Below are 27,553 nucleotides of genomic sequence, written 5' to 3' on the forward strand. Positions count from 1 at the left end.
TGCTTTTCTTCTGCCTGGTGTACAGTGAATAATCATTTTCCACAAACACTGTACTTTCTCCAGTTTTTCTTGCTTTGCACTTCTGTAGTTTTGTCAGGATCAGCTCTTTCTTGCTGGTGTAATTGCATGTTTACTAAAACAGGGCTTGGCTGCTTTCTCATGACCAGGTTTGGAACATACAATGTGATATAAAATTAATAAATCCTGCTACGGAATAATAGTCCAGTCACTTATGCATAGCAGAAAATTTCAGGTTTTCCCTGTGTGCTTTGTTCTCTAAATGCTAATTTTTGAAACTCCTCTTCTTCAGAAGCCTTGTACTCAGCTATCTTTTTCTTCATTTCAACTTAATTTATGCAGTTTTATCAGTACATCTGAGTAGCTGTTTAAAGCTTCTTCCATTTTTTTCCATCCCTTTGTTATTTCAGTTGATATACTCAGTCAGTGTTCCATTTATTTTAATATGATCTGATCACATTTGATTTATTTTTTCCTCTAGAATACTGGAAGCCATCTCTTGTAGCGAAGCTGGAGCTTGAACTTCCTTTTGCTGAACAGTTGCAGAATTCTTCCCAGTCAGTGTTTTCTCTTCATATTTTCTTGCTGATTTTCTTTCAGGCGTTGCAAGTTTCTTTTTTGCTGGCATCCAGCCAGTGTACTTGCCAGCCAGTAACTGAGTTTAAATAAAACTGACAGAATTACTGGCCCTTAACCTATCAGTTTCTTTTTTTTTTACACTGGAATAGCTAAAAATCAAGCTGTTGATCAGTGCACAGCCTTGTCTAGTGTGGTTTTATGCTGTTTATATTCCTTTGGTGCTGAAACTAGCCTTTTTACCAAAGTTGGGAGAGTTTTGCTTGTGTATGTTCTGCTTTGAACTATTTTGCTGAAACCACTGTTTTTTTTCCGATTAATTGCAGTGTTCAAAATAGTATCCCCACAGAAGTAGACGTCGGATATCTATTTAGAAGGAGAAAGAGAATGATTTGTTCAATTTTTACTGGCTGTTATTAACTGACTTATATAGCCATTGTTTGGTATTACTTTGGCTAGTTTGTTTCCTGACATGATGGACTCTAATACTGTCTCTCCATCACCAGCACCACCATCTACCCCTTGTGCACCTAAAAACATAAAAGTAAATCAAGAAATATGCCTCAGCCTACAGCGTGTGACTGCCTTCAGATCTCCTGGTATCATGTTGTACCACAACTGTGCATGGCATCAGGGTCAGACATGTCCTCCAGGGCTGTACCATATCCTGGTTCCGGTACAGGAGAACCAAACTATTTAGTTCCAAGGAAGTCAGGGGTGCACTATCTTTTGCCAGTATAGATGTACGTATCCCAGGTATTCTCCCACTAGTGTAGTGCATGTTAAAAAGAGGTAAAAGTCCCACCACATTCGAGGGAAACACAGTCTCCAACTGTGCTTTCACCTGAGCTGGTGGCTATGGCTAGAACGATTATGCAGACTGTTGATTATGTTGCCTCACTGAGACAGATGCCTGGTGTCAAAGCCATGGCCTCAAGCTCAATGCCAAAAAGTGCATTGTCATCCCTTTTGGTAAAAACTCTGTACCCATGAACTACCACATAGGCGGTAGTCTACTTAACACCAAAAGTGTGATAAGAGACCTTGGGACACAGGTGGACAGTAGTCTCTCCTTTGATAATCACATTGCCACAGTAGTCAGGAAATCCTTCTACGTGGCACACCTCATCACAAAAGGTTTCTCATCCAGGAAAAAAGAGGTCATTGTTCCCCTCTACTCATCACTCATTAGACCCATTATAGAGTACAATGCCCCTTTGGGTATGTACTTCACAAGACATCTGCAACAACTGGAAAGGCCACAGAAATACCTCACAAAGAGGATTACCAGCCTCAAGCAGATGCCCTATGCAGACCGTCTCAAAAAACTCCAGCTTTACTCTGTTGCATATCACCTGCTCAGATGCGATCTCTGCCTAACATACAAAGCTATGTCAAACCCAGAGCTGTTGGACATGCTCCACGTAAAGAAATCCCAATCCCTCCGAGCTACACGCTCTAGGGACCTAAACACTGAAACACAATAAACAGAACATGCTGGAGGGATAGATTCCTATCTCAGAGACTTCCCATACTCTGGAACAAACTACCTGTCTATATCAAGCAAAGCTCCTCATTAGCACTCATCAAGAAAAATCTTGATGATTGGATGGGAGATAGGAAATTCACTCTGGGGACCACTTCTGTGACTCTGCTTGACAGAGGCACAGGAAAATTATTTTCTTGGGTGGCAAAAGCCAGGGTACCGTTTGGCTAGGCTAATATAGGCCCTAGGGCCAACAGCCTTGTACCTACCTATGAACCTATGGGATCCAAGCCTGGTTATGAGTAACATTGATGCTCCTACCTCTGGTCAACCACCCAAGAATCCTGATTTTGAAGGGTATCCAGAGTCTGAGGTTTCAGATGTATCAGGGTCTGACCAGTCAGTTTCCTCTAAGGATGAACAGGTTCAGAAACTCAAACGGATGTTTTCCTTTTCCCAAATGCTGGCTAGATTTAAGTATGTATTCAAGTGAGAGCAATCACTGGCTATCCCCAAGGTCAGCTAGGTATATGATATTTTGGAGAATTATGGAAGCTTGCAGTTCTCCTCCTCCTCTAAATGAATGTCTGTCTAAAAGTGTTTAAGAACCTAAGAATAAAGGAGAGAGGATACTTCATATGTTGGATGTGCACTGGCGTCTGAAGTACTACCTTGACAGAATTAAATCGTTCAGGAAGGATGAAAGGCTTATTTCCTACAAGGGACAAAGAAGGGGCCAATCTGTGTCTAAGCAAACCATTGCATGTTGGTTGTCCTGTGGTATTGTTTTTTTATTACATCCATCATGGCAAAATAAATCCAGGCAAAGTAAAGGTGCATTCCACTAGGAATTTTTCCTCTTCAGCAGCGTATTGGAAAGAAGTGGATTCTAGAAGTATTCTAGAGGCAGCAACTTTTTTTATCCATACCTTTATGAAGCACTACATGCTTGGATGCCTTTTTTAGATCCAGACCAGGCTTTGCTAGGACCATTCTCTGAAACCTTATGCTTCTTCCTTCCAAGTTGGGTAATCTTTGGGAATCTATACAAATGCTAGTAAGTCAGTGTGTTGAACATAATACAGTTGCATAAGTCCTGCTAACCTGTAACAGTAGATGTTCGTAGAACACACTGCCTTACCGGCAGTGCCCAAACACCGATTTGTATAGCTTGATGTTTGGTCTGCCACTGAGTGCTGCTTAGTGGCCTTTAATGTTTTTTTTTGGTTTAGATCTGTAGGTGTTCACAGAGCTTGTGCTTCCATCTTATCTCCCTGTTGGACCCTAGAAAACTGAAAGGGTGCTAACTGTAGGTCAATAAGGCAGTCCCTGTACTGTCTCACACGATAGTCCCTGTACTATCACCCGCAGACAGGCAGTGGGAGGGACTCTGAGCTTTAGTAGACTGCCAGAGGAGGGTAGCAGGGCACTATTTCCCTAATTCCAGTAAGACAGTGTGTTCTACAAATATCTTCTGTTACAGTTAAGTAGGACTTGTGCAACTGTACCCCCCCCCCAAACATCACAGGAAAAGGTGTGGATGTACTTATCTCAAGGCCTATTTAAAGCATTCGGGGGGGGGGGTGTCAGAACCTACTCTGACACTAGCTTCTCCTACCACCCCTCAAAACAGGCCTTTAAAAACTTCTGATGAGGAAGAGGATGACTTGGATACTAATGAGCACTCTTTGGCATCTTCCACTCTGGCCTTTAGAGCACTTAACCAGACTCAGATGACCAAATAGTATTTATCTATTTTGTCTAACTTGAGCAAAGTCCTGTCTGCACCTGGAGAATCAGGCAGTAAGCAACGGGCCTTCTGCATGGTAGCACAAGCTTCCCAAGTGGCCAAGCACAGTATTAAATTTAGCTGTGATGCAGAAGACGTTTCTTCCAGGGCAGCTGTAACAGGGTCTGTGATCAAGAGGTTTGCATGATTATGTTCTCAGCTACTGTCAGAAGACATAAAAGCAAAAGCTTTAGATTTTTCTTGAAACAGGTCTTATTGTTTGGTGCAGAAGGTGCTAGCCTTTTCAAACAACCTGTGCAATAGGGTGAACTTGTGAAGGATTGTAGACAGGTCTTTGTTACTTTGGTTTCCAGATACCAAAGGAATTATCCTGCCAAGCTTGCTGCTTTTACTGAAAGGAATCCTAGGCCTTCCCATAAGACCAAGAAGCTAGAAAAAAATGTCAGGAAAAACCTAAGTGGGACTTCAAATCTGGGGAAGCCTCCATACCCAGACAAGTCTGCGTGACTTCACTGCTCTCTTTATCATCCCTCAGTCCTTCCTTGCCCCTACCCAAAACACTCTCCTCATACCTAAAAAACTGTTTACTCATTGCAACAGACAAATGGCTCCTCTCCATTATTCACTGTGGCTACAGAATGACTTGGAAATAATTTCCCCTTTCGCAGACATTCTCCTGCCTCCTCACAACCAGATTCAGCTGCTCTGTTCCATCATCCAAACTCTTATTCAGTAGAGCCAGTACATTCTTAATTTGTAGGAAAAGGGTTCTATTCCAGACTATTCCTTGTACCAAGATAAGGAGACTGGAGACCAATTCTGGATCTTAGGTTCATAGTTTAGTACTAGGCTAACTGCCCTCATAGGCCATTTTAAGCCTAGCCAATTTCCCCATGTGAGAATCAAACCCTGCACCTTGTGTTTCTAAGGTAAACATCCTGACTATCATGCCAACTTTCCACCCTGCTCTCCATCTCTGCATTTTCAACACCTTTCTGCAGGTACCTTCCTTCAAAATGTTATCCGTGTTGACTCTTACCTATCATTCTTCCTCAGATCTTTTTAGCATTTCTGTACCTGAAGGATGCTTATCTTCACATTCCTGTCTGCCCTGCTTACAGAAAATTTGTGAAGTTTTCTGCTGGCTCATCACATTTTCAGTTCCCTGCTTTGTCCTTTGGCTTTCTACAACCCCAGGAGTCTTTGCAAAATGCATTGCCTCCATCATAGCCTTCTGCAGAGCAAAGGAAATACAGATATTCCCTACGTGGGGGACCTGTAAATACAGGCACCATATCAGCACATACTCTTGACGCATCTCAACTTCACCCTTTGCATTCTACAAGGCTGGAATTCAAGATAAACCTGAAAAAGTCTGCAGTGACCCACATCCAAGACATTGCCTTATTGGGGTGCAGACTAAACATCAAACTCATGCAAGCTTTCATGTCACCAGACAAAGTCTGTCCAGTTACTTCTACTGTCGTCTTCCCCTCTGGTTGTGTACGGCAAGGGAATTTCTGAAAAGTTCTGAGACTCGTGGCAGTGATAATACCCATGGTTCCTTTTGCCAGATGGCACATAAGGAAGATCTATTGGTACCTGAAGTCCACGTGGTCCCAACATTCACAGCCACTGCATGCACTTCTTCCACTCCTCCTTTGCTTAAAGAAGGAGATCCTTTGATGGATAAGACAAGTAAAGCTCAGTCTTGGACTATCTTTCAAATTGCAGACACCAAAGCAGGAACTGCACACACATGCATAAAACAGTGCATGGGGAGCCTGGACAGGCAACTTGAAAGTTCAGGGACAGTGGCCAGAAAAGATAAGAACAGAACACACAATCAGTCTGAAGGAAATTAGAGCACTACTTCAGGCTCTAAAGACCTACTACCACCACTGGAAATTGGGTCCTTTAAGAGTGTTCACAGACAGCACCAGTCATGTGGTATGTGAGCAGGCAAGGGGCATTGAGTGTTCACAGACAGCACCACAGTCATGTGGTATGTGAACCGGCAAGGGGCAGCAGATCTTATCAGCTGTGCTGAATGCCTCTTTTAACTTGGGAGCAAGCCACAAAAGAAAATCTCTCTCTCTCCAGTTAGATTCCATTCATTGGAAAATCAAGGTCCCCCCCCCCCACAAATGTATACTGAACAGGGGGATGATCTTAGAAAAATGGAGGGTGCCTCAGATAGATCTATTTGCCTCAATCAACAACAAACAATTTCCACATTTCTGCCCAAGAGCTTACTGTCCTCAAGCTTGGAAGGTAGATGCAGTGCCCTTTCCTTGAAAGGGGAAGTACATTTATGTCTTCCCTCTACATCCCCTTCTTTCCAGGGTTTTAGTAAGGATATGAAAGGAATGCTCAAAGATCCTACTGCTAACTCCTTTTGGCCAAGCCAGCATCAGTTCCCTTTTCTCTTCCATTTAACCAAGGGCCATCACCAGAAGCTTCCCTCTGTAGTTGACTTGTTCACACAGCAGAAGGTCTCACTTCTGCATCCAAACCTACCATCCTGCAACTTTACAATATGGATGAGCGGATTCTGATCCCTTTTAGACATTGTTTCAGGATGTGCAAAAGGTTCTCCAGGAGATGAGGAAAACTTCCCCACCAAGAAGTCTTACACAGCCAAATGTTAAAAGATTTTCTGTGTGATGTCTGTCTGTCTGTATGTATGTCTTTTTTTTTTTTTTTTTAACAGGACCCACTTCAAACGAACTCCTCACTGGTCTTCTCCTATCTGTGTAAATTACTGAAATGTGGTCTAATACATTCATTAATCAAGGCACACATTTCCGCTATATCTTTTAGTCTGCATCTGGATTCCCCTCTATTTTGTGCTGGAAAAACATTGCTGTACCTCCCTTCAAGTCAGCAGCTTCTGCTTTTCTCAAATTCATACTTAGAAAACAATCCTCCTGGTAGCTCTAACCTCTGCTAGAAGAGTCTCAGATTTGCAGGCCCTTATGACTGTCCACTCCCTTCTTGATTTTTCCTAAGGATAAGATGACATTAAGGGCCAATCCCTCATTCATGCCCAAAGGTGTGAAAGGAACTGTCCCTTAATGAGGCCATTAATCTACTCACCTTCTTCCCTAACCCACAAAATAGGGAAGAAGAATCCATTCCTTTGATGTCCATAGAGAATTTAGATTTTATTTCGATAAGAAAAAAGATATCCGCATATCAAGTAAAAACACACAGTTGGAGAATTTAAGCGCCTCTCTGTACCAAAGACTAAAAAGTCCAATGAAACAGTGTAAGCAATGCAGAGGGGTCACACACGGCCACTGGGGAGCAATAAATGATTTATTAAAGAAGTAAGTGCTTTCATGTCTCTTCTAGATACTTCATCAGACATATTCAAATGCTTAAAATTGTCCCATTTAAATCCATGCTTCATCTCTTGCCTAGCCATTCACAGTTCTACACAGCAAGAATTCAAATCGAGATTGCTTATATGAGAAATCAAGTATTACATAAATATTGTTTATAAGGAACAGCGAACAATGTACTTGAGAACATCGTGTTACTTAAAAACATATTAAAATCATGAAAGCCTTATAAAGTCAGTATCCACTTTTGTGTTTACATTGCACTTCAAATGAACTGCAGTGTCCTAAAATTGCCACTGGATGTCTCCAAAAACATGTACACACAAATACATTACATATTACTATGAACTTGAATGTTTAAAACCAGTCAAAAACAAAAAACTGTAAATCCAAGAAAGAAAGGTGCAGCTCTAAATCACAAATCATGCACAGAATACCAAAAAAGAATTTTAATTTAACGCTTTCGTCATAGACTTCTTCAGAATGGTGAAACATCAGCAAAGATTTCTATTTAAACACAACAGTTCATTGGTCAAAAAATAAAAGGTTAATTAATACCAAAAGACATCATTTCCTGTAACCACTTTGCAGTATAAAAGTCTTAAAAACCTCAATCAACAAAACATACATATGCAATAAAATAATCTGTGTATACATAAATATATGTACATATCCAAGAATATACATAAATCTATCTATTTACTACAATGTGTAGATTATTAAAAACAGTACATGGATTTTATTCTTAGTAAAGAACTAATAGACAACCTGTCATTAAGCCCAGGCTATTGACAGGCGTTAGTCCTAATTTGCCACTTTAACTCCAAAAATTCAAGATATTCATCAAGTGCCCCCCCCCCCCCCCCCCCCAAGTACCCAGGTCAACGTGATCTATTGCACCAAATTTAAAAATGTGTATAGGGAACATCCTAATGTGTTTATACAGTGCATTCCTCTCATTATGTTGTTTGATGTCGTATAAATGCTGGTAGATTCTCTGTTTGAGAGCTGTCTTGGTTTTACCTATGTAAAAACCATCACATGAATCGCATAATGTGATACAGACAATTCCCTTAGAGTAGCAATAATAATTTTTCCAAGGCAAAATGGTCCCAAAACATTTACTTGCCATTTTGCCATTGTCAAAAATAAAGGTCCTTGTGGACATCTCTCACATCTAAGATTACCAAAGTCACTTGAATTGCATACTTTCTTCTCAACCAGGCCCTTCAGGGAGGTATCCTTTTTGTACACTACCAGGGGTTGTATGCCTAATCTGTTGACCACATCGTCTAGATTGAAAATGGACCAAAATTTTGATATGACCTGTTTGATGTCAAAAAATGTATGGTGTAAGGTAGTTTTAAGGCCATGCTAAATCTACTCTGCCCAGACAGGTCAGTCCCACCCCTTTTAGGTACACAAGTCGACAACAGGACAGTGTAAATCCCCTGCTCTCTTTTTGTTCTAACCTCTTCAGCAATATTACTGATAAAGGTAGTAGGGTAACCCCTTCTCTCCAATATAACTTGCAGTGTACCACATTCAGTCAAAAAGTCAACATTGTCAGATACCATTCTGGCCAATATGACGAATTGCCCTTTGACTAGGGATTTATTTTGATGTAAAGGATGCCAACTCTGAAAGTGTAGCAAAGAGTTGGAGTAAGCTGGCTTCCTGTACAAGTGGGATGTAAACACTTTCCTATCATAGTCCTTCTTGATCGTAATGAGGAGGTAGTGTAAAAACTTGACCGTAGTAAATTTCAACAATTCAGTGGTGTTATTAATACAGGTAAAAAGTCTATCCAGGTCATTCTCACTACCTTTCCAAAAAAAGGACTAAAGCATCAAGATATCAGCCATAAAGTACCCAAAAATATTTAAAATGTGAGTCCAGGATGTACAAATCCTCCCACTGGGCAAGGACAATGTTAGCGAAAGCTGGGGTGCAATAACCTTCCATAGCGACCCCCTGTGTATGCTTAAAAATGTCCCCCAAAAATAATAAAATTGTTGCCAAGCACTAACTCCATACAACTGCGGAGTGTGAGAATGGCATTACGGTCCATACTGGTGTTGAAACAAAGGTAGTCCTAAAATCATTCAAGACCTATATCATGGGGAATTATTGAAAAAAGATCACAGATGTCACTGGTAACCATGATTAGGTTGCCTGCATACATTTCTGGCTTGATTTTCCCCAAGAAATCCCATGAGTCCTTGATCACCCATTGTCTATCATCCAAGACCAGCTTCACTTGCTATCAATAAATTAGCTAGACAAAAAGGTTTTGAAGCATTCGCATCCACAATTGAATGAAGGGGTGGGTTAGCTATGGATTTATGGACCTTGGGGATTCCAAAAATGGTGGGAATCCTTTGGTATTTTACATCAGGAAACTCATGAAGGTCAAGACTAATTTGACCATTGAGAAGTAATTCTTCTATTGTCAGGTCAATGTTCCTATAGGCTATATTCAGCTCGTTTCTAGACACCTCAAGTTATATGTCACTGTACAACAACTCGAATATTTTTTCGTTGTAAGCATCATTGTACATGACTACCAGCCTCCCACCTTTGTCAGGTTTCATGACTCTTAAGTCACCTCTATCCAAAATGCTATGTAGTAACATTCTTTCAGCCTGTGAAAGGTTGGTTGTATCATGGTGCCTATCCTCCTTCAGGACTTCCCTAATCTCTAACTCATGTAAGAGCTCAAATATTTGCACCATAGGGTGAGCCGGGGGCATGAAAGTACTAGGCCTTGATAACTGTAATGGGTTCTCAATCAAAGTTTCATCAGAGAAGTGCAAAGCAGGGTTCAACTTCCTACAAAATATTTTGAGCTGTAAAATTGTCAGTAATATTGGCTTTCCTTGCTGGCACAAAATTGAACCCTTTAGAAAACAAATCAGCCCATTTGGAACTCACATTAACCTGACTGTAATTATAAACAGTAAAATCACCAGCACGATTTTTAACAATAATGACATCATCATTTTCTACTCCAATCACACCGTCTAAGCTCATCTCTGATGAGATCCCCTTCTCCCCCTCCACTGCCCCTGACGAAATTGGTGACTGGACCTCCAGTTTGTTTGACCCTGGTTGTTACGCTTCCCTAATCTCTCTGATCTCCTCAGGGGTGGTGGAGCTAAAGGGATGTCCCTTGAATTACCATTCAAATCATCACTTTCAGTGTCATTGCCAAAGTCAGTGTAAGAATTACTATTAAAATAAGAAGCTTGTTGCCCCATAGGTGGGTCGGGGTAGGCCCTACCGGCCTCATAGTCATTTTTATCCCTTAAAAGTTTCTTTTCTTTCCTTGCTTTTAATTTTTGTAACTTGATATCAACAGTCTTATAAATATTGAAAAATTAATTCTTCCAATGTTCAAATAACAAATCGTTCTTAATGCAAACTTCTAACCTGTTAATGTATTTTAATAACATAGCCATTTTTGTGCTATTGTCATTCATAAGTAAATTAAGAAGCTCACAGTCTTGCTTGTTAAAAAGTTTCAAAAGTTCTTGGTGCAGCTGCGAGTCTTTGATAAGTCCGGTTGGAAATTTCCATGACCGGAGGCCTTTAGGTATGTGCTCTCTGTTTAAACATACCTGCAAATAGTTAATCTCTAGCTGCCAACGTTTATATCTAGTTGTAAAGTCCTGAAATGATTTCAGTTGCTGTCTGAAACTTTCTTAGGAGACAGGGTTATTAGCGTCATTGCTGTTGATGTTAGTCTGTTCTGAGCCATAAATCCAGAGAAATAGGCGTGCTGACCTCACCACTCACTCCTATATACGTTGCTGAAGCAACCCGGTCATTGTGTACTCATCCATTGGTTAAGGAAACCGCCTCAGATGACCCGTTCGAATGAACTGGAATGTCCTAAAATAGCCACTGGATGTCTCCAAAAACATATACACCTAAATACATTACATATAGGTTCATAGGTAGGTACTAGGCTATCTGCCCAAAGACATTTATAAGCCTAGCTGGAATGTGTTGGCTTTCGCTGCCCCCTTAGATTAGTTCCCTGTGCCTCTGTCCAGCAGAGCCAATGAAGTGATCCCCGGGGTAAACTTTCTCTTTCCCATCCACTCTGCCTAATGTAGATTGGAATCTTGTTCCAAAGCATGGGAAGTCTCTGAGACAGGAATCTATCCCTCCAGCACATCCTATTTATTATTCTGTTACTTTGAACTTGAATGTTCTTAATACATCCTGACATAAACATAAAAGATGTGTTTTCCAATCGTGTGTGTGTATCTATATATATATATATATATATATATATATATATATATATATATATATATCTACATACATATTATATGTATATTTCTCTAAATATCACACACACACACACACACACACATATATATATATATATATATATATATATATATATGTGTGTGTGTGTGTGTGTGTGTGTATATATGTTCATACAATGGAATTGTGTGCATATATAAACTATATGTAAATCAACTAAAAATATAGCAAGCATTGAATATACCTACAAAACAGTTAATTCTAAACAAACTCAATGCATAAGACATGTCTGTTGACAAAAGCTTCAAAATACTCATTTTGTATATCTGTACTACATAAATAAAACACAATAAATGACATCTGTAAGAAAGTATGCACATGAAAATATTACAACGCTATACACCTATGTATGTAAACTGTATATATCGCTCTTACGTCTTACCATTGGCCAAGCAGTTATTCGGGATACACCTGTCTAAAACTCAATCAATGTCTAAGGGGTCTGTCTATTAGAAAAGGCTTCAAATTAACTATATCATTTAACCCCATCCACTTGTCAGACTAATTTGTGTCATTCCAGTGTTCGTGTCTAGTGAATCCAGTTTCTAAACAAACTGTTGCCAACTGGATTTCAAAATCCACTGCTTTTTGTTATGCTCAGAGTGGCAAGCTCCTTACGTCTCCAGCAAAGGCACATTTGACCTCTTCTGAAGCATTTTACAAGGGGATTGCTTTTAGGGCCATTCTTGAAGCACCTTGTTGGTCTTCTGTGTACACCTTTGCAAAACATTAGAGTTGATCCAGATCAGTCCTTTTGGGTCTAGAGGACATTTCTCCTACACATCATCCTACCACCCTTCGTTTATCTTGAGCTGAAGCAACCCGGTCTTTGCGTACTTGTCCATTGGTTAAGGAAACCACCTCAGATGACCCATTCAAATGAACTGCAATGTCCTAAAATAGCCAGTGGATGTCTCCAAAAACATATACACCTAAATACATTACATATAGGTTCATAGGTAGGTACTAGGCTATCTGCCCGAAGGCATTTATAAGCCTAGCCGGAATGTGTTGGTTTTCGCCGCCCCTTTAGATTAGTTCCCTGTGCCTCTGTCCAGTAGAGCCAATGAAGTGATCCCTGGGGTTAACTTTCCGTTTCCCAACCACTCAAGGTTTCTCTTGAAGAGTGTTAGCGAGGAGCTCTGCCTAATGTAGATTGGAATCTTGTTCCAGAGCATGGGTAGTCTCTGGGACAGGAATCTATCCATCCAGCACGTCCTATTTGTTTTTCTATTACTTTGAACTTCAAGGTTCTTAATACATGCTGACATAAACATAAAAGATGTTTTCCAATCGTGTGTGTATCTATATATATATATATATATATATATATATATATATATATATATATATATATATATATATATTTCTCTAAATATCACACACATATACACACACACACACACACACACACATATATATATATATATATATATATATATATATGTGTGTGTGTGTGTGTGTGTTATGTTCATACATGGGAATTGTGTGCGTATATAAACTATATGTAAATCGACTAAAAATATAGCAAGCATTGAATATACCTACAAAACAGTTCATTCTAAACAAAATCAATGCATAAAACATGTCTATTGACAAAAGCTTCAAAATACTCATTTTGTATATTTGTACTACATAAATAAAATAGAATAAATGACATCCGTATGAAAGTATGCACATGAAAATATTAAGATGGTATACACCTATATCTGACAAAACTCAAAAAGAGGCCAGCACCAAAGGATGAGATAAATATAATATATTAGTATGATAATATATAAACCATAAATCAGACTGGTTTCGGCCCCAAGACCTTCGTCAGTGATACACTCATAGCATTCAAAAAATACTTAAATAGTATTCTAAATACAATAATTAAGCAGATTAGTCAGCATTTAAAGGTACAGCATAATAAATAGTCATATTCAATCATTGTACAAACCACCACTCAAAGATGGTCATTCAGGCCAGATGAAAATAAACCCCCTAATTTAATAATCCAAGCCTTCTGCTTATTATTCAGTATACTGTGCCATCCCATTTTCCTGGAGCTGTCCCCCCAAATTTTATCAATAATAGTAAAGTGAAATTTGGTTGCTTTGTGGTTTTAAAACATGTTTGTAAAGGGCATTACTCAGACGCTGAGATGTTTTGACATTCTGATCATAAATGGCCTAGATGTCTGTCCCACATAAAACGTGGAACAGGAACAAGTGGCCAAATAGACCACCCAATCAGTAGTACAATTAACAAAACATTTTACCTGATAAACCCTACTAGTATTTATACTAGAAAATTCTTTAGTTTTAAGCATGTGTGTACAGAATGAGCAGTGCCCACAGGGAAGGGACTTCATCTGTTTATCCCCAATTAGTGTAGTTTGTTGACCAAAACCAGTCTTCCTAAATCCAGATTTAAAATGATTAAAGTACGAGCCCAAATTCCGGCCCCTGTGGTAGGAGAATAAACACTCTGGAGGTAGTATCCGGCTAGCTCTTGATTAGCCAAAAGGATGTTCCAGTTGTTAATAACATTCCTAGTGGCATTGATGTTCCTTCCATAAGTAGTCACAAACCTTATCACCTCCTGTTCTGTACCTGATCTCACCTTATATTCCAATAATTTGGCTCGATCTTGTTCCTGAGCCCAATTGCTGGCTGTCCTAACATACCCTGGCTTATATCCACGATTACGAAACCTTTTTATGAGGTTCTGTTGATGGTATTCGTAGGTACCTTGATCTGAACAAATCCTCCTCACACTCAAAAATTGGGATTTGGGTATATTCCTGATAATATGATGGGGATGTAAACTAGTAGCCTCCAGTAAACTATTGTATTGGGGGTATTTACGGAACACTTGAGTAGATAACGTATGATCAGAATTACGTGTTATTCTGACATCCAAAAAATTTCTGATCATGCATATTGAGTGTAAATTTCATCCCCCATTTGTTCTCATTTAGATATTGGACAAACTCTAGTAAGTATGTAACATCACCCCACCAAATCAACCAACAATCGTCAACATACCTACGCCAAATATCCATCTCCCCTAAATAGATATTATGTGATGGGTCATAAGAAATTCTTCTAGGTACCCCATAAAAAGGTCCACATAAATGGGAGCAAAAGAAGCCCCCATCGCAGTTCCTTGTGTTTGCCAAAAGCAGTCTGCTTGAAAGTAAAACACATTCTTGGTTAATATGTGTTCAGCCTTACAAATTAACAGTGTTGAAGTCGGTTGGATAGATATCCGCCATATCAAACCAATATTTTAAGGCCTCCAGTCCAGCCCAATGGGTGATATTTGCATAAAGAGCGGTAACATCTAACGTGCACATCCTCCAACCCGGCTGCAACTGTAAACCAGACAAAATCTGGAGAAATTCAGTGGTGTCTTTTAATTTGGCATGGACCATCTTTAATAGAGGCTGTAAGTATTGTATACTGAAAGGGGTTCAGTCAGTGAACCCCTACCAGATACTATAGGTCTACTTGGTGATTTCTCCAAACATTTGTGAATTTTGAGTAGCAGATAAAAAATCCACCTCTGAGGGTCATCCACCACCAGTTGTTGTTTGGTTCCCTTATCAATAATGCCCTCTTCCACAGCTAGTTCCAAAAAGGAATCTATTTCACTTTTTAACTGCATAGTAGGGTCAAGCGGCATTGACATGTAGTATCTGGAATCATATAACTGTCTGTAAGCCTCATTCAAATAATAATGCATGTCCATGACCACCACTGCTCCTCCTCTGTCCGCAGATGTAATAACAATATCGGAATTGTTTTTCAAATTTATCAAAGCTTGTTGTTCCTGTTCAGATAAATTATGGCTTAACATACAAGAATCACTTAAAGTGCAGATCTTTGAGACAAGATTCCTGAAAAACAGAAACAAACTTATCCATTGGAGGTTGAAAATTGAATTTACGAAACCGAAAATCCACACTTATCCGACTTTTATCTTGTCCACCAAAAAATAGTTTTAAATTTAGCAGACTGCAAAATGCTAATACATCATTGACTACAGCGTCTTCATTCACAAAGAAGCCAGGAACATATGATAGTCCTTTATTCAGTAATTTTAATTCCACATCAGTCAGGTTAACAGAAGAGATGCTGTGCATATTAGAAACTTCAGTTGTTGAGGTATAAGAACCTGTAACAGTGTTTACATGTTTTTCACTCTTTCTATGTTTTCTACCACCCTGCATTGTTTATTCCTAAAGGGTCATCCAAACCTCTAGATTTTTATGTACTGGGGACCCCTGAGTGAGTACTTGTTCAATTTCAGTAGCAGACAAATCTTCCCCTGACGTACTACTATAATCTGTCTTAGATCTCTTTAAGCTAGATCTAGGTCCCTACACCAGGCTGCCCATCAAAAAATGTAACCATTTTTCTATATCCAAATAGTTTACCCTTGTCATAATCTGTCATATCCCTTTGAAATTTCTGTATTTTCTTAGTTTTTTCCCCAAGGATAGCAAATCCTGAGAAAGTTTGGTCAAACATAACTTATATTGGGGTTGTCCATCAAAAGCTTTCACTTCCTCACAAATGTTTAATCTCATTAGTGTTGGTCAATATGACACGTTCATAGTAGGAAGACAAAACAATAAAGGACATCGTAGCTTGTTGTTGCACAGATGCCCATTCTTCCAACAATACATCATCTGGCACACTAGCAAAGGTTTAATCCCCTTGGTGTAATATTTTTGGCTTGGTATGCCCAAAATAGTTTTAGGTGCCAGACATTAGTCCTGAGTGAGGACATGCTTTCAGTGAACTTTCCAAACAAATCCCTACAAATGTTGTCCGGGTCCCTTACATTACTATCCATGCTTTCATTATGATCCGTAAGCTCACAAACTTGCAAGTCATCCTTGTCGGATGACAATCCATGTAAGATGGACACCAAATCCATAATCTTATAAATATAGCAACTGTTATGTGTAAAAAATGGGCAAATAGTACCTAATACCCCCGAACCACTTCAAGATGGTAAATACAAAGTTATTAATAAAACATATTCACATCACAGTGTAAGTAGATCCAATTTCAACTATATACACTGCTACTTAAGATATAACCACAGACAACATAACAAGACAATAGCCCTATAATAAATCAGTGCCAATTATACAATATTGAATTTTCAATAACTAAAGCTGTACCAATATTATTGTACAGAAATGTTAGGTATAATACAGCATAAACAGATATATCAAAAGCTGTATCTGTTCTGAAAAATAAAAAGATATCAAAACATCATATTCAGGTTCCTCCCTTTTTTGGAATAAACATGTGCATAAGTAACACTTAGTATTGTTGTATAATCTGTATCAAAGACCCTACATACACAAAATTTAGAAAATGATTCTGACCACAGTAATGGAATATACAAAAAAACATAACTGTGGCAAAAACTACAACCTATGATGCTAATACACAAGTCCAGACTCCTGAACTATATAATAAACACTCCCATGTAATCCACATAGGTCATTTGAATCAGATTCAACACAAATATACAAAAGCAACCCACCCAAAAAAACACAAATCAACCTACCCAATTTGTACAAAACGGAGGCTGCAAATATTTCAAGCTGAGGATTATTCATGTAATTAAAACAACAGCCCATAAATCAGGGCTGCACCTACAAATAATTTATTTGAACAAAGAAATATCTGCACCAATATGATATAGATATATACTCCCAGCCCAAAATTGGTTAGTAAACTGAAATCTTATAACGAGGGATAAACTCAAATACAAAAAAAAACACATTCATGAAATTCTCCAAATCAGAAAAAAAAAATCTAAACGACCCAAAAGGCCGTTCAAAACACTCTTCACTATTCGTAATCAATACAAATACTCATAAATGGCCAAAACCCCCCAACTGTTCAACCCCATACAAAGAACCGTACCTTGTTTCTACCAAAGAACTCTATCCTACATTAAATGGTACCCTCGTTCATACAACATAAGGTCTGATGTAAAATCATACACCACGACAGTATATGTCCTGTTGCAAAAACCTTCTAGGGTCCAAAAAAAGATATTACATAGTCCTGTTCATGGAGAAAACACAATAAATTTGGCCAGTTTACGTCTTGCCATGGGCCAAGCGGTTATTCGGGATACACCTATCTAAAACTCAATCAGTGTCTAAGGGGTCTGTCTATTAGAAAAGGCTTTAAATTAACTCTTTCATTTAAACCCATCCACATATCAGAACAATTTGTGTCATTCCATTATTCTTGTCTAGAGAATCCAGTTTCTAAATAAACTGTTGCCAACTGGATTTCAAAATCCACTGCTTTTTGTTATGCTCAGCGTGGTAAGCTCCTTACCGCTCCAGCAAAGGCACATTTGACCTCTTCTGAAGCATTTTACAAGGGGATTGCTTCTAGGGCCATTCTTGAAGCACCTTGTTGGTCTTCTGTGTACACCTTTGCAAAACATTACAGAGTTGATCCAGAACAGTCCTTTTGGGTCTACAGGACATTTCTCGTACACAGCATCCTACCACCATTCGTTTATCTTAAGCTTTGGGAATCACCCAACAGTTTTGAATATTGTAACAGTGAACCAAGGAAGGACATAGTACAGTTGTGTAAGAGAACTTACTGTAACAGTAGATGTCCTGCTACTCACTGTTGCAGTATTCCTTCCCTCCCCACCTTCCTCCTTTTTCTGAATATTCTCTCTCTTCTCCTCATGGACAGAGGGGGGCATCACTGTCTTTCTGCCTCTTCCTTCTTAGCTGACCAGTTTAATTTGTCTCTCCAGGCTTACTGGCTTGGAGATAGCCGGAGGATTTATGCTCATGCATCCACTTATATGTACCTGTATGCATGTGGTCTTTCATCATACATCAGACGGATAACTCTATGGAAGGTTTTGGCATTGATAGACCAGCTGGGCATCATGATTATTTGGTGAGATAACCCAACAGTTTGCAATACTGCAGCAGTGATCCGTTCTTACACAACTGTACGTTTTTGACTTCAGTATAAATATCATGGATATAATCAAGAAGATTCTAAAGTAGATGGTATATGAAACAGCACACGTGTATTTGTTCTTCCTGTTCTCTTCACCTTAGTTTGATTTTTTTTTTTTTAGATCCCCATACTTGTAGCTAGTATTCTTATCTGGCTTCTATAATGAACTGCTTTACACCCTCTGTCAATCTATATTTCAGCCCCAGGCTGTACCTTCATATTTCTCTTGCACTGTTGAAAGATTTCCAAGAATAATAGACCTAATAGCTCAATCTCTTCTTCAGTAGTAACCTTACCACTACCGTCTCCCTCAAACCTGTCTCCACTAACTATATTAAAACTCTACTATCGAAATTTAAAACCTTGCTCCACATCTGTAGACAACATTCGCTCCGCATTCCTTCAGGCTGCTGCTGATGTTCTTGCTTTCCCAGTTTCTATTCTAATAAACCGCTCTATCATGGAATCTACAGTCCCTTCCATCTGGAAGCAATTTTACACCCTTCCAATACACAAAGAAGGAAACTGCACAGATATAACTAATTTTAGATCAATAGCCATACTCTCACCACTCTCCAAAATTCTGGAAAAATGTATACACAGTCAAGTCTTACACTACCTTCTGCAAGAAAATCTACTCACACCTACCCAACATGGCTTTCGTCCCATGCACAGCACTACTACAACTCTCCTGTCTTTTCTAAACTCTGTATCACTAGCTAGAGACAGTAACAAACTTATTTCCTGTCTCTTCATTGACCTCTCTAAAGCCTTTGATACAGTCTCTCATAAACTTCTTCTCCTTAAACTAGCAGACTTGCACTTCTCTTCATCCACCATATCTTGGTTTCACAGCTATCTCTCTGATAGACTCCAGTCAGTCAAATGGCTCTTAGCTTTGTCCCTTCTTCCTGTTAAAACAGGTGTTCCACAAGGCTCCAGCTTTTTAACATATTTACCAACCTTCTCTATTCTTCCTGTCCTGGATCCTCACTGATACAATACACAGATGATTCTACACTTATCACTATTGCTGAATCACCAATTCAACTAAAATCGGACACACAGTCCTCTTTTAACTCTGTAGAAAACTGGCTATCTGAAAACCAACTTATTCTTAATCCAAAGAAAACCAAATTACTACTCTTTCTCCTAAAATCCTTAACCACATAAAGTCTTCCTTCTCCATACTGTCACAAAATAATACTCAAATACAGGTGGACACCAGTACAAAACTCTTAGTGTTACTATTGACAATAGACTAACCTTTGATTTACACGTCAATAATTGTATCCGAAAAACACAAATCAAGCTACGTCTCCTCTATAGAAACAGAAAATATCGTACCAAAACAGCAAAACTAACCCTTTCAAATGCCTACCTCTTACCCACTTTACTTTATAGCTCCCAAATTCTCATCAGCCTCAACACTGGACTACTAAACAAACTAGAAACATATTATAACAGGATTGCCAGATTTGCTGCCCAAAATTGTTACAAGTCCCATCACTGTCTATCACTAAAAGAACTAAATTGGCTAGAATTACCTAATCTGCTTTGGTATAATCATTTTCATTTTATTCATTCCATTCTCTACAAATCCTCTTTCTGTCCAACTATCTCATCTCTAATCTCTCATTACCTACCCACTAGATTACTCTGCAGTTCTGAACAAGGCCTACTAAAAGTCTACAAACCAAGGACCAAAATGGGTCACCTAGTCTATAGCTTTAACCCTTCCAAGGCCTGGAATAGCCTAGCACTAGATATAAGATCCCTTGAACATCCCAATCAATTCAAAACCTCTACAAAAAATACCTTCATGAAAAATGGACTTGCCAATTTAATTTATCCCCCGTAAACACTCCTCTATAACCTTCTACTTCTCTTCTCTCTCCATTCCTCTCAATAAAAAAACTTACTACTTAATCTTCTCCTCTTGGTACATCACTGTACAAACATAACTAGTAAAATATTTCAGCTATGTAACTACTGCATTACTATGTATATAGTATGTAATTATGAATGTATTCCTCTGATGAATGTATTTCTATGTATTTCACTTGCCACAGTTTAATGTATGACACTGTAATGCAGTAATGTGTGGTACTGATGAATGTGTAATGTGTGGCACTGTAATGCAGTAATATGTGGTACTGATGAATGTATTTCTATATGTATTCAATATGTAAAATTTCTATTTTCTGTTGGAGCTTTTCTCCTCGGGCCTCTGCTGAAAATGGGCATTTGTAGCCCAGTCGGACAAACCCGGTCAACAAATCTAAAATAAACAAATAAATAAATTTCCCTGTGTTGCTGTCCTGGAAAGAGGGTCTATTCCGGCAATATTTTATAACCTCACACACCTTCACTAGCTTGCCACTCGTGGTTCCACATCATGATCACATTGGCATTTTTGTCCCTGCTTACAGTGGGAGTTTCTCATGTTAAACATTACTGCAGTCTAGAGTACTACCATTCATTTATTTCATTCTAGACAAATGATAAACGTGGTGCCACAAAGTCAAGTACACTGGTCCCTCCTCAGAGCTAGTATTGGGTATCTTGAGAGGTCACTTTTATGCCAGCTGTCACTGTAACTTTCCTTTAAGAACGACAGTTGGATTATTGATTTCTCACTCCCTGTCACTGTGCATATGAACATGTGAAGATACTGCTGGAAGAATGTGATATTGCAATAAGTACAGCATCTGGCCACCACTGAGCTTGACCCTTTCTTGCTGTTGCAACATTTTTCATTGCTATGTCCTAAGTTTTATCATTGTCTCTGGTAGTACATTCCATGACCTTACCAACTTCGCTGTTTCTTAAGTATTTTCTCAACATTAACTTGACACTCCTTTCACCTGTCACCAGATCCCCATCTTCTTAGTTTTCTGATTCCTCTCACCTGTGTGGTGTCTTCCAATTATATCTTCCATTTTCTTTTGGCATCTTATATGTGGAATCCCACCACTGAATCTCTATTCATACCCCAGCCTCTGCATTCCCTTCACTGTTTTTGGTAACTGTGTATTTCAGATTTCCACCCAAACTCATTTTTCTTTGTTTATAACACCTTACTAGCGTTTAGCACTTTTTCATATTGCACATCATAATTCAGTTTAGGTGAGCCACATGACAACCCAGTGATTGAGGTCTCTGCTTCCAGTGTCAGGGTCTGGGGTTCATTCCTGAACCCTGGTCACTGCCTCCATGGCATGCACATGTTCTCGATGTCTTCCTTTTCTAGTACTCAATATACCTTCCATGTGTTAAGTGTGCTGGCTGATTGGCTGTTCTAAACAGTCTATATATGTTGCATTTGTCTTTACACTTTTAATGTAGGCCATGTTTGGGAAGGAAGAAATTCACTTATCTGGTTAACAAGTTAAAAATATTACTCTAGTCCTTTCCTCCTGTCTTCTTTTTTTACATCACCCAACTAAGCCTGTTTTCTGTATCGTTTTCCCTCAAAGTACTAAATCTTTTGCATTGAACCTTAGCTGTCACCAATCTGCCTACAATTCCAGGGGCATCAGATCTTTCTGAAGACTCTGCCACCTCTGACTGCTGCACAGATATTTGCACCATTAGCATATACGTTGAAATTGCTATCTCAACTCAGTGTGCTGCATGACATACTAAACAGGACTAGTTCCAGCATTCGTCTTCTTGACACTCTACCGGTCAGTGATTTTTTACCTGGTAGTTACCATTCAGCAAATGCTGCTTAAAGATCAGGCAGTCAGTTTTCAATCCAGACCACATTAAGTATCCCTCAGTATCATTTAGTTTTCCAAACAACATTCTGAAATTAATGGATTCTGCAATGTCTTTCAACTAAGTACATGATAGCCACAGGATTCTACTTGTCCAGCTCACAATGCTTGCTTGTGACAGAACTTAATCACAGTCTGCCAGCCATTGCTATACATGTGGTGTCTGACATCTTCCATAAAATTGTTGTTCTGAATTTTCAATGTCCTGTCGCACAGAATCGTTTTCACAGCCTTTCCTAGAATGAGAGTGAGACCAGAAGGTCCTTAGTCTTCAGGTTCCTTCTTGGATGACAATGCCTGTCCTTCTCTTGGTGTTGTTGCTTCATGCCATTCAGCAAGTTTGTTTTTAATCTTTTATTATTTCTCCTTTTTTAGGTTTGCCTCATTTAAAAGCCACTTTGTGTGTAGATGAGTGGTATTTCTAAGGTGCAGTACTGTCCCAGCCAGAACACACTACTTGAGGCAGTACAGCTTCCTCAGATCGGAGATTAGTTCACTGGTTGAAGGCTCATCATTGCCACTGACTCCTCACTTTTGTTTTATGGTCTTCGTAAAGAAACTAGCCTTTTCATCACTTTTATTGGTTGCTTACCCCTACTTTGTAGGTTGTGAGCCCAGTATCTGTATCTGGGTATCTCCAAGTGTCTGGGTAAATGTGTGAGCCTAATAGTTAAAGTTGGGTATCTCAGAGTGTCCAGTTAAATCCTAACTTTCTCTTATCTTTCTCACTATATCAGGAAGGGTGTACAGAGTCCATTTATGATTGTGTATAAAACTACTGCATTATTGGTTCTTGATGATTGAATAACCACTGGTGAAAATATTGTATTGCATGTCTTTCGAAGTACATAGAAACATCAGAATTCTCTAGTTTGCAGAAAAGAGTTTCTTAGTTCATTACTCTGTCTAGTCTTCATGAATATCAACCCTACCAGCCTGAGTAAGGTGGGTTTTACTTTATTTTATTCAGTTATATTGAAGTTATTAACTGGGATAGAGCAGTGATCTCATCAGACCTATTTCAATGTCACCCTGGGGATGATATATACATGAAACTATGTACAGAGTGACTGACAAAATACAGTTTTGTATGCATTATATTCAGTGTGTGTGTGTTTTACTACTCTGAGAGAGAGTTTCCTAATGAATTTTCCTATAAATTATCCTTCTTTGAGTGTTGTTCACCCCTGCTCAGTAAAGTTTTACTCCACTTCTGTTGTGGCCTGAGATTGTAAAGTGATTGTTGCTGTACTTTAAAGACCTATCGCATATAAGTGATTGAGCCTTCTACAAATTGACTTCACAACTGTGGGACAGATACCCCCTTTCTGAGTCCAGACAGCATAATGGGCACAGGTATTTTTAAAGTAAAACTTGGAAAACGCTACCATAATCTTGCCAGATACACTTGTGAACTTTCATAACTTTTGAAGTATGAACTTGTGGTCTTGTTTACTTTGGCCAATTCTCTACTGTAGCTGATGCACCCATTTGCTATGGTCATAATTACTGCATGTATGTACCATTTGTAAATTATGGCTTGAATCCTTGCCAAGTCTGTCTTTTTTCTCCTTTAGTTGCTGAAATTATTTTCTATAGGTATGATTACTCCTCTTTCATTATGTAAGTCACCCACTATTTTGCCTATATAGGTGCCTGATGTTTTGATACCCTTCTCCATAGATGTTGCCCTGATATTTACCTTGCATGTAAATCTAAGTAAATACAGATGTATGAACTTTGTACTATGTGTGTAGTTTTATAAAAACGTTACTGCCTCAGAACTGCTTGTGCCTTACCTATGGAGCAATGCTAGTCATTGCAATTTTTGGGTATACATTTGTACTGTGCAGTAGCAGTCAAGTATTTTTGTTTCATATTGCAGCATTCCTGTGATGAGTATTTCTGTCGTCATTCAAGTTACTGCATGAGATCGTGTTTTATTAATGGACATCCAAGTGCCTCTGTCTTTATCAGTTAGTCTGGTCTACTAAATCACCACTTGATAACACTGAAACTCATTGAGTCACAGATGGAACAACAAACCGGCATGTTTTTATGCAGAAGCTTTGCCCTTTATACACTGACTGTACCCTGCTTCAACTCCTTAACTAATCTAACTCTGTGGTCAGAAAACCTTGGGACAGTTTATATGTGTTGTCATCAAATTGCGTATTTGGTTCCTTGTCATGAACAAATGGACTTTGTTATTATTTGCCCACTACAGAGTGGCCAGATACTTTGCCTAGTTGTTTTATTATCCACCTGAAGTATTACTCTATTAAACCTCAGCTTAGTGCAATGTTGCATTCATGGCTTTTTGTCCACATCATAACTGAAAAGGATCTTCAGATTAGATCGCTTATCCAGTTAACAGGCAGACAAAGTATAAATAAACAAATCCACCTTTATGCACTCTGACATCTATTGTACACTGTGACTGTTTGAAAACTAATTGCTTGTAGTACTAGGAATTCATGTTTGAGTATGGCCATGGGTCACCAGAGAGTTGGTTTGTGCAAGGGATTAGAGCATGTATTTGTGGTATTGTGAAAGGATAGTGGGTTATATCACCATTTTACATGACTTTTGAGGTCAACTTTGTGTTGTTGACTGACATGTAAATACACTACAGACAGATGGAGACTAGCATGTACTTAGTGTCATTCCTATATGTCTTAAAAGTAGGGAAAAAAGTTGGTATTGAACAGAGATGATTTTGATTTGCTGGCCAATTTCGAGATTCTGCGGACCTCACAGAACTGCATCACCTCTGCCACCAGCTCTTGTTGGAAAGAAGATTGGTAATTGATGATGCTGCTTTATAGTGGGTTAGTGCCTATGGGCTGTAGACCTGGATAGTTGTGGGCATTGTGGATGTATGAAGTACAAGAAAAAATATCAAAACTTCCCTGTAAGTTGTACAAAACCTTTCTGTGTGTATAGCTGCTGTTAATATTAAATATGAAAACAGCAGTTGTTATATATTTGATACTGTTAAGCTCTTAGGTTTCATTTCTGTTTTCTTTTTTTTTTCAAGCAACTGGGGGAAACTCGAAAAGAATTACAGAATCAGATATCTGAAAAAGAACGACAGGAGGAGCTTCTGCACAAAAAAGATCACGAGCTAGTGGCATTGAAGGCAGAATGGGAAGATGAAGTAGCCAGTTGTGATAAAGAGATTGAACAAATGAAGAAACAGCATCAGCAAAGCTTGGAACAACTGAAGAAAGATTATGAAGAAACTTCCAAGGCAAGTTTGTTTTTGTATTGCTTTGTTTATTTTTAAATTTGTTGACCCAGCATAGAGCTCTGATTCAAATGGCCCATTTTTTAAGGGAGCCTGGTAATAAATAAACATAATACATATTGTGAAATGACTGGTCAAATAAGTTAGATTATAGAAATATACATCAGTTTCAACAGTTATTCAAAGGCCTGTAAAGTAAAAATTTCACTCTTAACAGGATTGTATTTAGTTGTATATTTCAAAACATATGTATAGCATCCAGAATAGAGTTTATGAATGTAGACTAATTTCTGAAAACAGGGTACATAAATTAAATATATGTAGTAGGATTATATTTAATGCAAAAAGAGGTGGGCTGTAACCTGAGTGATGATGATTAACAGCTGAGTAGTTTGGAAAAGTTAATTGAGTGAGCCTGCTACTTAGTGGTATAAAATTCTGATCATTTGTAAGGTAAAGAGACAACTAAATTTTATCTTGTACTTGAGACGTTTATAAAATACTAATCTGAATTCACTGTATGACTGGTTTCCTTTTAGGACAGAAGGAAACTGTTCCCAAAACTTATGGACAGTTTATGAGAAATTGGTCAGTGGTGGTGTAACTTGCTGTGTTGTATTGTTGAATCTATATGGGACACCCAGTTGACAGAAGTAATTAAGCTGGAAGTTTGTGATTCTGGATATAATGTGAATGGCATGGTAGGAGAAGGTTTTCAACTGTAGGTACTAGCATGGACTTAGAAATAATTGATACCTTTGTTTTATTTGAATGCAGTCATCCTTGGTCTCTCTTGAGGCTAAGGAGTAATATGTCTGCAAGTATGGTTGTTAACTCTTTGTAGCATCAACATTATTTTTTTTCTTATAACCCATGGCAGTAAGACGCCACATCCTGTTCTTCTGGTGCTTAGAGAATGTTGCTGTTCTACTGTCTGGTAGTAGAAAGTGAGAAACTTTAGTTAATTTTGGTCTTTGTCACATTAATCTGCTACTAAAAATGTAAGTGCTGGTTAAGCCAACGCAGGTTATTTTTTCCATAACGGTACCATGTCTTGCTTGGAAAGCGAGTAATTTGACTACACCAGTCAGTTGTACTTTGCGACTGAGTGGCACAGTTGAATTTTTCATTCCTACTTCCTTTGATAATGAAGGGTTTAATACTGTGGAGCAGGAGAGGAGGGAGATTTGTTGTAAGTAAAAGTGAACTAAGCAAATCTAGGATTGTTTTCTAATTCTAATTTGGCCAGTTTACTAACTTGTAGTCATCATATCAGGATGTTGAGTTTCATGTTAGAAGTGCATGAAAACTAGCGGCTTCACTGGGTGAGGAAGCATGTGGCTCCAGTTTGGCCTAGTACATGCATTTCAGGGATAGGTGTGGATAGTTGGCCTGATTCTTTTATGGGTTTCCTCCTTTTGCTGGGCTTTGTCGAGGTTCTTGTTTTATACTGGGGTTTGTAGTGCACAATTTGTGGTTGACTGTTTGATCTTTGTCTTTATGGAATAACGAGTAACAAATCATACTGGATTTGTTCTGTAAGAGTTGAATTTCTGTACCTTTGTAGAGGTAAAACTGTGGCCCTAAAGGAAAAGAGCACGATTCATTCAGGAATATAACAGATACTGGCTTGTATCTTTTTATATTTATATGCTTAACACAGTCTTTCTCAATGTAGGAAGGGCCACTTTGCTTATAGTTTGTATGTGTCCCAACCTGTTTGTTGAGCTGCAGTGTGTGGTTTACAATCTTGGAAAATGTCATGCGTTCCATGCATTTCTCAGCTCCCTGGCAAGTTCTGAAAGCAAAACCTCCTTGGTAAGTTGTTTCCATACATACTCATGGAAAATAACTTAATCACATTATCTGTCCCCCAGTTATTTGCCCTGTTTTCAAGTGACTCTTTTATTCTCACACATCTTTTCACTAAATCCTGCTTTCACAGATTGCAGGCATCACACATTTTTGTTTTCTGTCCCCAGAACTG

The 27,553-nt window shown here is 38.7% G+C and overlaps 1 protein-coding gene across 2 annotated transcripts in view; it reads left to right on the forward strand.

Annotated features, from left to right (window-relative positions):
* CGN (cingulin) overlaps window positions 1-27,553 on the forward strand; it is a 1,354,172-nt gene that overhangs the window by 816,108 nt on the left and 510,511 nt on the right. For both annotated transcript variants that reach the window (XM_044080636.1, XM_044080637.1), the window contains exon 11: window positions 25,357-25,569. In XM_044080636.1, coding sequence (XP_043936571.1) covers window positions 25,357-25,569 — 213 coding nt within the window. The remainder of the gene's footprint in view (window positions 1-25,356; window positions 25,570-27,553) is intronic.

The sequence above is a fragment of the Protopterus annectens genome, chromosome 8.part0 (assembly GCF_019279795.1).
Source record: "Protopterus annectens isolate FY-2018-M chromosome 8.part0, PAN1.0, whole genome shotgun sequence".
In the NCBI taxonomy this organism is placed as follows: Eukaryota; Metazoa; Chordata; order Ceratodontiformes; family Protopteridae; genus Protopterus; species Protopterus annectens.